General features: G+C 44.3%; 1 protein-coding gene across 1 annotated transcript in view; it reads right to left on the bottom strand.

Annotated features, from left to right (window-relative positions):
* PRKDC (protein kinase, DNA-activated, catalytic subunit) overlaps positions 1–12,022 on the bottom strand; it is a 418,309-nt gene that overhangs the window by 118,953 nt on the left and 287,334 nt on the right. The window contains exons 65-67 of the mRNA XM_088469547.1: positions 11,327–11,512; positions 11,009–11,233; positions 793–901 (exon numbers count right to left, since the gene is read on the bottom strand). Of these exons, the coding sequence (XP_088325673.1) occupies positions 793–901; positions 11,009–11,233; positions 11,327–11,512 (520 nt within the window). The remainder of the gene's footprint in view (positions 1–792; positions 902–11,008; positions 11,234–11,326; positions 11,513–12,022) is intronic.

Genomic DNA, 12,022 nt, shown 5'->3' with positions numbered 1-12,022 from the left:
TTTGTTTCTGAAAGACACACTGGTGACCGTAGAGATCTGCTTCACGTCGGAAATTGCATTTGGGAACTTTCCTGTGCCTTCATATTTTAATGATACTTATTAATGCACTTATTGATTCTTATTGTTCATTTTTATTCTATATCTTTAACTATCCGTATAAACTGCATGGGAGACACAGGATCTCCGGTGAAAAAGAAATAATTTCCATGTTGAACCCCTAGCGTAATTATGACTCCTTCTGGTTGTTTTATCACGTAATTAGTTTATTACTTTCTTAGACTCCCTGGTAGCCCTGACATATGGGATGTACTCAAATTATTAAAATTTAGTGGAGGATAGAAAAAAGGAGGTGGGGGGGCATCGGTGATCAAAAAAGAAAATCAATCACTAATTAAATCATACCGCAAAAATAGATTTTATTGATCAACTCCATTACAAACTAAATGCCTTCTAAAGTAATGACACAGAATAAATAAAGTAACAATGGAAAGATTCAAGGAAAAGTGGAGTAGTTTTTATTCACTTATCTCTGTATAATGCATGGAAAATTAAGAAAAATTATTTCACAACACGACCACACAAATTCACGTTTTGAACACGTAAAAAAACAAAACTGAAATATACTAGGATATACAAGGAAGTTAAAGCTATTATTCTCATTTTAACTAACAAAAAAATGTCTGGTCACAGAGGTATGCATCACAGCTAGTCAAGAAGGGGATAAAACATAACCTATATAGCAAAAAAAAACACACAACCATTCATACAGGATAAGAACCGAGGTTTACATACCGGGAATGCTGATAAAATGTATAAAATCCTGAGTCTCGGTTAGGGCTTGAACAGACTGAAGTTCAGTTAATCTGCTTTGATATAAGAGTGTATCAATGCTTGAATAGTTCTAAGAAGAAAATAAAATAAAAAAACATTGTTACAAGATTAATAAAAACTGTTTGTACTAGCTTTACCAATTATGTATAGTTGAAAAAAGGCAATAAAAAAGGCTTAAGAATACAGCAATCTGGGTCTGATACTGTATGTATTTAGATTTCCAGGTAGCGAGTTTGCCCCAGAAAGTGATAAGATTTTTTTTTATTTCCGCACTGACCGTTTAATCACCTTCGTAAAAGCTATATAAAGAATACAGATGGTGGGTTATGTGTCACATAACAGCACTAAAATTAATGGACTCCTCCATATAATATTTATTTTCTGAGTAAGAAAGAAGAAAGAATATGCTTTTTTGGGGGCACTCTTTGTATATTAGTTTGTGTTAAAAGATAATTTTTAATGATACTCAACATAAAAAACTTGACCACAAAGAATATGTTAAAATAAAAATATGTACATTCTGAAGAAAAAAAAAGGTACAGTTTGTTTCAGGAGATATATGGTTTTAATGTAGTTGTAACTAATATCCAGATCAAAAGGACTTTATCTACTCCATATATCTTTAAGTCTCTGAACAGATTTAAAGATGTGTGTTTGTGGTGTGAATGTATCCATACTGATCACAAAGTAATAAGTATGAAAAGAGAATATACAGGGGTGTCCTCGCTCATCTTTGCCTGCAGTTGCGCCAAAACAGCCCCTCTTGGCGCGCCTGGACCCGCGAGACTCTGCTAGCACTGCTGATCCTTTCTGCGCTTTTTTTCCAAAACTGCATATAAGTCGCAATGTGATGCGACTAGGACTCACCATCAGACACTGCTAATTTGATATGTAACAAATGTATACCTGTGAGTGACTGAGTCAATCAGCATGCAACGTGCTACGATGCAATGGCCACAGTTTTTTTCCACACCAAGTTCCATTGAAAGACTCAGTCGCACACACACATATATATATATATATATATATATATATACACACAAGTGTCACATATCAAATAAATCAGCAAGGTCTCCTGTTGCATCCCAGTCACATCATATTGCAACTTAGATGCATTATTTGCAAAAAAAGACGCCCAACGCTAGCAGAGTCGCATGGGACTAGACTGACACCAAGCAAATTTTGCTGCATGGCGTATTGATGCTAAATGAGCAAGGACACATCTGTATATCTGATGTACATCAGACTGTAATGGTATCACTTGACCTACTCATCTTAGATTTACCACTTATTTGGACATCTGTTCCTCGGCATTTTGCAAGCGGATGGCTATCCAGTAGTGTGCAAATTATTTATTTAAATACCCCATCTCGTTTACTGCTTAGGAACAAGAGCATTGGATGGTGCAACTTAAAGGAGGTGGGTACACACTGGGACGATCCGCTGTCCTATCTGATCATTGGTAAGTACATACACACTTGCCAATCGTCGGCCCGACGTGTCGTGCCTGACGCCACAATTGGGTGGGCATTTACATGTGCCTCAGCAGGAAATGTACGGGCAGTCAGCTGACAGCCTGTACACACAACACGATGTGCAGATATATCTGCCATCGGCTGTGCTGCGCAGCGGACGCAATATGTCTGTGAACTAATTAATCAATACAAGAATTTGGAATATAAGACGAGAGGATTTTTGGTACTTATCGTTGAATCCTTTTCTCTGAGTCAGGCTGGGGGACACTGGACCATGGGGTTGTAGGTGGGAAGGTGTGGAGTTGGCACTATTCTGAAATCTATAACTGCCCTCCAATGCAACCACTGGACTTCAGTACAACTTCAAAAGTGCCTGGTAAGGAGAAGCGATACTCAGTGACACTGTCACACCGAAAAATAAAAATGAAATTGACGGTCAAATACGACCCAAATCATAACTCATACTTAATACAACTGAGCGTGAGGGAGGGAACACAGTGTCCCCCAGCCTGACTCAGAGAAAAGGATTCAACGGTAAGTACCAAAAATCCTCTTTTCTCTTTCCTCAAGGCTGGGGGACACTGGAGCATGGAATGTTCAAAAGCCGCCCCCAGGGGAGAGAACACTCAGATTGCCTGACCGGAGAACTGTACGCCCAAAATGGGCGTCCCGGGACGCAAAAACATGAAACCTGTAAAACCGTACAAACATCTGGACAGAGGACCAGGTAGCAGCGCGAGAAACTTGTTCAGCTTAGGCCCCGTGACACGCCGCCCAGGCCGCCACGGCCCTAGTGGAATGAACCAACACCCTAGCTGGTGCCGGGTTTCCCGTATCAGAATAAGCCCTTGTGAATACTGAGCGGAGTCATCTTGCAATTATCTGCTTTGTGGCTGGCCAGCTCCGTTTGTGGGCGTCGTAGAGGACCAATAGAGAGTCCGTCCTACGTAAGTTGAAAGTTCTGTCTAAGTAAATTCGCAGGGCCTGGACGACATCCAACAGTGATAGATCGTCCTGGCCCCCTGAGGACTCTGAAGGTGAGAAAACAGTAAAAACTATTTCCTGGTTTAAGTGAAAAGATGAAACCACTTTCGGTTGAAAAGAAGGAACCGTCCTAAGAACAGCCCTATCGTCATGGAAAACAAGAAAAGGTGGTTTGCAGGACAAGGCCCCCAACTCAGAGACCAACCGAGCCGAGGCAATGGCCATAAGAAAACCACTTTCCACGTTATGAACCAAAGGTCCACGAATTCCAAAGGCTCAAACGGAGCCTGCTTAATAGCAGTCAGAACCAGGGGCAAATACTGTGGCGCTACTGTCAGTTGAAACGGAGGCTGCATTCGCAAGACCCCCTGTAAAAAAGTCCGCACCTCTGGGAGGAGAGCCAGACGCTGCTGAAAGTAAATGGAGATGGACGAAATCTGTACCTTCACAGATTGAAGCTGTAAGCCGGCTTCCAAACCGCCCTGCAAAAATGCTATAAACCTTGGCAGGCGGAACTGGGCAGTATGCACCACACGATATAGGTTTTCCAAACCCTGTGGTAGTTCTGCGCGGAAACCTGCTTCCGCGCCCGGAGCATGGTCCTGATGACTGAAGGGGAAAAACCCTTAGCCTTCAAGAGCTCGGTCTCAACAACCAGGCCATTAAAGCCAGCTGAGGTAGGTCCTGACAGAATGGCCCCTGTAGAAGAAGATCTGGTCGCAGAGGAAGACTCCAACCTGGACCTGCAGCTAGCTTGAGAACCGTGGTGAACCACGACTGGCGTGGCCAGTTTGGAGCCACTAAGATGACTGAAACCTGCTGCTCCCTGACTCGACAGAGTACTCTTGGTAACATGGAAATTGGAAGAAAAATGTAGGCCAGAAGGAAGTTCCAGGGAACTGTCATGGCATCTACTGCGAATGCCAAAGGATCTCTGGACCTCACACAAAACTGAGGGACCTTCCAATTGTGGCGAGACGCCATCAGGTACACCTCTGGCAGACCCCATCTCTGAACCAGCTGCTGGAAAACCTCCGGGTGGAGAGACCACTCCCCTGGCAGGAATGTGGTCCTGCTGAGGTAGACTCCCTCAAAATTCTCTACAACCGGTATGAAGACCTCTGAAATTGCCGGGACGAACATCTCCGCCCAAGTGAGAATGAGACTTGCCTCTGCCATGGCAAGCGTGCTTTTGGTTCCACCTTGTTGGTTTACATTTGCCACCGCCGTGACATTGCCTGATTGCACAGGGCCAGATAAATGGCCCGGAGCTCCAGCATATTTATTGGAAAACCTATCTCCGAAGATGACCAGGTCCCCTGGAGACAGAGGTTCTCCGTCACTGCTCCACAACCTCTGAGATTTGCATCTGTGGTGACAATGATCCAGTTGGGAGTAACCAGGGAACGACCCTGGAGAAAGTGATCAGTAATCAGCCTCCAGCCAAGTGACTGATGAGTGCTGTCTGACAGAACCAGCAACTGAGAAGAGAGGTCGTCAGAGCTGCCCGTCCAATTCCGGACAATCTCCCACTGGAGAATCCGCGAATGGAAGTGGCTGTACTGGATGGTCTCGAAGGTAGAGACCATCGTACTTAGTAACTTCATACCCAGCCAGATAGATGGACGAGGAGCAGACAGCACTTTCCTGACTAAGTCCTGAAGGGCCCGGGCTTTGGGCTCAAGCAAGAAAACGCTTTGCCGTGTTGTATCGAAGATCACCCCCAAAAACATCAGACGTTGGCACGGAATGAGGTGACTCTTCTCAAGATTCAGTATCCCCCCATGATGCTGTAACACCTGAACCGTGTGATCCAGGTGTAGCTGAAGTTAGGCAGCGGAATCTGCCTTTACTAGCAAATCGTCCAAGTAGAGGAATCACCATTATTCCCTCGGAATGCAGTAGGCTTGCCATTGCTGCCATGATCTTTGTGAAGACCCACGGAGTTATAGCTAAACCGAAAGGCAGAGCTTGGGACTGGTAATGAGCTCTCCCGACCGTGAACATGAGTAGAGACTGAAGTGGAGATATGCATCTCTGATGTTGAGACGCCAGAAATTCATTTGCCGACATACCCAGGATCACCGACCGGAGTGACTCCATACGTTGTGGCGGTGGCCCCCTTAGGTCGATCACATAACCTTGGGAGACAACGCCCCTTACCCAGGCATCTAATCCCGAAGTTACCCACCGGTCTCGAAAAAGAAGGAGACGGCCCCCTACCTTCCCTGAGAATGGATGGGATGAGATCCTGTCAGGTACTCAGCTTCTCAGGTGCCCTAGCATACGGGCACCTGAGTGTGCCGGGGGCAGAACCACTACTGTGGAAAGAGCGTCATCAGGCCGTCTGACCTCTAATCGGTCCCCCTCCTCGAAAGGAAGAACGGAAGACCAGGAAACGTGAGCCCTTTTGCTTCTGGGGCACCACAGGCAGGAAAGTGCTCTTTGCACCTGTCGCCAGGGATATGATAGTATCAATCTCCACGCGGAACAGAACGACTCCACAAAAAGGAAGAGACTCTAAAGCGCATTTTGATTTGGCGTCCGCCTCCCAGGCGCGGAGCCAGAGTGCTCTGTGTGCCGCAACTGCCGCAGCTGAGACTCTAGAGGAAATCTGCGCTCCATCTTGTGCGGCCTCACACATATAGTCTGTTCCGCCAGTAGCAGTAAGTCCTCTCTGGATGAGTCACTGGAAAGGCCTGCCACTAATTTCTCAGCCAACTTCTCCATGGCTCGAGAGACCCATGCAGATGCCAAGAATGGGCGAATAACCACTCTGGCGCCCTATCCTAAGGCATCGTTCCAATTTTTTGTCCATCAGATTCTTAAAGGAGGCCGCCCCTTGGACTAGCAGAGCCGTGTGCTTTGCTAAACGAGCCACAGCTGCATCCACTCTAGGAGGCAGCTCCCACTTAGCGACCTGCTCCTGTGGAAAAGGATAAAGGGCTGCAAACTTACGAGGAGTAGCGTACTTCTTTATCCTGGGTCTTCCAGGCTTCCTCTACCAGATCCGAAAGATCTTGAATAGCCAGGAAACAAATGACTCTCTTACGCCTCCGATTAAACGGCCCCTCTGCCACTGCTGAAGCGTCAAGGTCCAGACAGTCCAAAGACTGTCGTACTGCCATAATAAGGTCCTCCACGCCCTGACTTGATGCGGACTCTGAACCTTCCTCTTCGGGAAGAACCTCCTCTTGGAGTTCCCCCCCCTTTTCCTCCCTCTTGGGAGCTGACTCAAACAAGACACTGGATGGAGGAAGACGCTTATGCATGGTGCACTTAGACTCTCAAAAAAGCGTTCCATAAAGGCCGATACTTTCTCGACCCCTACCGCTGAGCACTCCATGGTACGGACCCAAGGGGATCAGGACCCTGGTAACCAACCCCCACAACTGGGGGCGGTGAGGGCAAAATAGGTGCTTGAGCTAACTCCTGTCTCCGGCGGAGTAACATCACCAAGTCAGAGTGAACGGCCTGAGCCCTTGCCGGCTCCTCCGTCACTGGAGTGGCTCCCCCAGCTGGCTGCGCACACATGGGCCCCAGTTGACAGTCCATAAACAAAGCCCTTGCATTCAGCTGTCCACACGGTAATTTGGCCGGACACTGGGCACATGATAAAAATATAGCCATAGAGGGGTTCTGGCCCTTTGTGGACTTTTTGTCCATCATTAGAGCACCCCCCTTCCTACGCTGCCCTGCCGCAGCAGTCACCCCAGAAAAGAAAACACAAAAATTTTAAATATATAACATGCAGCAATGAATATGCAAACACTCCAAACAGGCATAAGAACAGATTACAGTAATACTGAAAACTACTTAGCTGCACCCTGCAGAGGGAAAGGAGCTTGCTCTGTCCTCCCTCCATGCTGTTCAGGCTTGTGTCCATAAAAAAAGACTGTGAGCAGACTTCCTGGGAGCCTGTATTCTGCCACTGGAGAGAGGGGGGAACCAGCAGGCCATGGCTCCTCCCCCCGCCATACTGAAGCGAGCCTCACTGCTCCTTCCTTCAAGTGTTACTCCCCTCTGTGGGGAAAGCACTTGGACTAACCCGCGCTTATTGCGGGCGGCCTGTAGTCGGCGCTCTCCCCACAGGAGCCGCCGACAGGAAGCCTGGCAAGATGGAGACCCCACCCAGGACCACGCTGACTGCCTGCACCTCTACCAGGTACAGAAGCGTGCAATCCTCGGGCCCAGACGGTCTCACAGAGACCGGAGTGTGTATAAGGGAGGAAGCGCTCAGCGCTATCCACCCTTTAGGCAGCAGCTTACCGCCGCATTATACTCCCGCTGTGCGCTGCTATAAGCAGTGCACAGCACCTATAAGGAAAAATAAAATTAAAACATATTACAAATAAATAGCAAAAAACCTATACAAAAACTAGAAAAGACGAGCCTCTTTACACAGGCACTAAACCTACACTGAAGACAGAGGTTGCAGAGGGGGGGGGGGGGGGGGTAATAGATTTCAGATTAGTGCCGACTGCACACCTTCCCACCTACAACCCCATGATCCAGTGTCCCTTAGCCTTGAGGAAAGAGAAATAAGATATACTCCTGTGTACATTATTAATTTGTACCTGTCAAATTATTTACAAAACCCAATTTGCTGCATTTCTTATCTATAAAATGTAATTGATCATACTAATACCTGCCTCTATTTGGAAATACACTCAAATGTACACAGAGAATTCTATATGCATATAAGATCAAGCTAAATTCTGTGAACTCTGCATGTGTGTTCTTTGGCGGACAATGGCCCTTTATGACATTATTGGTGGTTATCTTGGTGGACCGTTTGGAGGTCATACAATTTGTGATAGTACACTGTACACCCAAAACTACCTGCTGTTGCTTTAACGCTACTAAATATGTTGACATATGCATGTTGTTAACATTGTGGATGTATATTCTCTTTTCATACTTATTACTTTATGATCAGTGTAGATACAGTACATTCACACCACAGATGCATCTTTTCAGAAATTTAAAGCTAAATGGAATAGATAAAGTTCTTTTGAACTGGATTTTAGTCACAACTATGTTAAAACCATATATCTCCTCAAAAAGTGTACTATTTTTTTGTACATACCATAACTCCCAACATGACCCACTCCAGGAGGGATAAAATGCTCTGTTCCTGGACTTCCATCTTCATTTATTATTGCCATCACCTGTGGTTAAACAACGGTGACAGCATTCAAATTAAGAGGGAAGTCCAGAAACAGAGCATTTTGTCCCTCCCGGAATGGGCCATGTTGGGAGGTATGCATACTGATATATCCCTTTAGGTATAATCTAACACATTATTTGTGGTTTAGTAACCTGTTTCTTTTTTTAAGTTGAGGATCATTAAAAGTTTTAACACAAACTAATGTAAAAGTATTCTTCCTTACTCAAAACATAATATTTATCCAAACTCTAAGAGAGCACAACTAGTACTTATCTCTGAACCGCATACAATTTATATGCCACCTTCCCCTCTTAGAGGGAAAGGAGGCTCGATCATTTTTTTGTTAACACAGATACATGCTACTAAAATTATTTTATTTCAACCAGTGCAGGAACCTTCCCTTATGTAGTACATCCTCCACATAACCTATCCACCCCACTCCTGATCCCAGAAAACCTTAGATTTGGAAATAAACTTAAAGACTGCCATATTTTCATGGACAACTAGATATGTGGGACTATTCAATTCTAACAGATAATAGTACCCCAACTTTTCTGCATACCTCTATGAGGTGTGAGGGAAAATGTGCAATGTTGTTTTTTCGCAAGGTACCAGAAAAATGGTTGGATTACAGGAGCTAATTGAGCCATGGAGAATTGAGAGGAAGAGCTGCAAGTTCAGGGACCCATCTAATCTGCTAGGAGAAAAATTACTAATGCTGGCCATTCACTAGCGCAATTTCGGGCCTATTGCACGATTTTAGACAGCTCGTACGATGAATTGTGTGAAAATCGTGTAGTATTTATGTAGGGATTCGATCCGATGCGCGCTACCGCTGCTGTTCTATCGTAACTTATGATCAGACGTGCAGCCCATATTATCCGTCGTAATCGTATGCAGATCGTGCCGTGTTATTTGTGCATGCGATGCATCGTGTGTCTGACCAGCGTTATTTAAATCTCTTATGATCGCATGTTTTTGGTGAGGCACCCGATCGATCGTATCACGACACGTCGTATAGGGGCAAGTCATTCGTACGTCAGATCGTATGTAAAACGTGTGTGAAAAAAGCACCAATAGTGCGGCCGGGACTGCCAGGGAGTTCAAGGGAAAACGTATGATGAATCGCATCTTATGCTGGTTGTACTAGTGTATGGCCAGCATTACACAAAGTACAAGCACTATGTATAGTGTAACATGAACTGTAGCAATAACATATGAACATAAACTGCAGTAGATATCAAAACAGAACTGAGAAGAAGATAAAACAGGACTTGAAGAAATAAAAAAGCCTTTTAAAACAAAACAATTAGGTTACTAATTGCAACAATGTTTAATCTCTTTTGAGAATATGTGGTTGTTTCTGTGTAGCCAAGAAACTGCTGTTGGAATGGTGATAAATAGGCTGGGTGCCTCCTTACCCTATTGTTTCCTGTTCTCTTAATGTTACTGTCGGAAGTCCTCTTTACACTGCTACCTCTGGTCTTTGTGCTCTCTGAAATGCAGGAGCCCTGAGACACTGTAAGGAGTCAGCATTTTGGATTGGTTGTCCGCAGCGTTGTGCTTGTGGTGTTTTCTTTCACAGTCCACAGCGCTGGTTATCTCCAAAGCACATTTCATACAATCAGTACTTTTTCAAGGATTTAAGTACTCATTGTATGGAACGTGTGTTGGAGCTAACCAGCACTGGGTGTAATTAGGGGTCGAAGAGTTTATCTATATCTACAAAATCCTAAAATGACTCAGGATTAAAAAGTTAGTCTTCTAGAAAAGCCAACAGGGTGTGGGGTTGACTTTGGTCTTGTAATTCCGTATGTACAGTATAAGCTGGGCATCAAGACAATTGCCGGACGGGACTTTTACAAGCCTCTACTATGAATCTTGGCCACTATTCCAGATGAAGGGATTGAAAAGAATCTACCAGGGAAGATGGATTGGTTGTAAAAGTTGCCATTTTCAAAAAGATAAACAATATAGGGTTTTAAGTTGTCCCCCAAACTGGAATAACCAATAGTACGGAAAATTCCCATCCAGAGAGTCCAGGCCTCTGGGAGGCCTCCAGGATGCACGTGAAAATGCAGCAGCCATTCAGTCCTCCTTAATGGTGAACTGCAGTAGCCAAGATAGGAGGATCCGTAATATAACATTAGCTGTGACTAACCTTTTCTCGCCATGACTGACATTATGAAAACAAGAAAATTTGAGGGTTTTTAAAAAATAAAACATGTTTCTTGAGACAGCTGAGACTGTCCCGCAGTTGGTGTACAATTAGAAATCAATTTAAATAAAGGGAAAAGCCCTGTGTCCACTTTCTATGCCCTGCTCCCTAAGGACAAGATATAACTAATCATCTGTCTATTGTTGAGGGAGAAAGTAAAAAATGCTATGGGGATAAGGAAACACCATCAATTCTAAAAGTTAGCTAGAATTAAATAATATACTATACCAAATGCAACATTTTTTCATAGACAAGTTTAAACCTGTGACAAGTACATATACAAAAGACACCTCATAATATTTCTTAAAACATGAACTACAAAATAAATACCTGCATAAACACATCAATTCCATTTTGTATATAATATTTTGCGCGGTCAAAATCATCTTGTAAAATGTAGAGAAGGCTCATCTCCTGGCTGTAGAATGTCTCCATCAGAACCTTTCTCTGCTCGACCTTCATTGCCTCATCAATGAATGTTAATAAAGACTGGTCATTTTTCCCATTAAGGAGAAGCTTCACTTTGCTGCGGATCATGTAGGGAAGATAGTTTTCCTGTTTTGATAAATAATTTCGTCATTTGTACAATTGTGGTAAGTATTCATAGTCTTACAGCAGCTGATGAAAGACTTCGATATCCAACAGTACCTGGTAAAAAGGGTTACTCCACACTTTGTTCAGGTTTGGTGGACTTGCATCGTCAATGTTGATGGTGGAGCAGTATTCCAGGGGCTGCCATTCAGTTAGGTGATTGTAACATTCCATAGAAGCAATTTCCCAGAAATCCTTCTCTGTCTCAGAAGGGTCCTCATCAGCAAACTTCTGCTGCAAGGCCTAGGACCAACAAGTGTACATATTGATGCCTAAAAATTGTTTATATTCATTCACTAGAATGTGTGTGAAAGTACTCCGTCACCCAACTGTATAAATCTATAACATTGGTGTCTGCAAATGAGTAATTTTACATGAAATTGCTATATTTGGTGTTTGCACAATGTCAATCATGAATGGTAAGAGCCTACATTAATATTTAACTTGTATCTTGGATCAGTCATTCACCGGGTAACTAGCTACTGTACCCCGGCATGGCGGGTGTTTTTTTTTTCCTAATCTCGTCCCCCACATTCGGGACTTCTCTTCCTATGGTGAAGGTGGGGCATTCAGTACTGAACCTTCTCTCCTTGGGGAGGTGGAAGTAGAGGATGAATCCGGGTGTCAGGCAGTAAGTGAGAGCTGTAAGGAGAGGCATAGGGGGGGCTCCTTCCGGCTCTCACAGTGCTAACAACAGACACACATTTAGCACTATTACATTTTATATTACTGGCATAAACTGTAGTGTTGTAC

This window comes from Taudactylus pleione, unplaced genomic scaffold, assembly GCF_031769625.1.
Source record: "Taudactylus pleione unplaced genomic scaffold, aTauple2 ptg000093l, whole genome shotgun sequence".
NCBI lineage: Eukaryota > Metazoa > Chordata > Amphibia > Anura > Myobatrachidae > Taudactylus > Taudactylus pleione.
The sequence above is the reverse complement of the archived record's forward strand: the minus strand, read 5'-3'. Positions and strand labels throughout refer to the sequence as shown.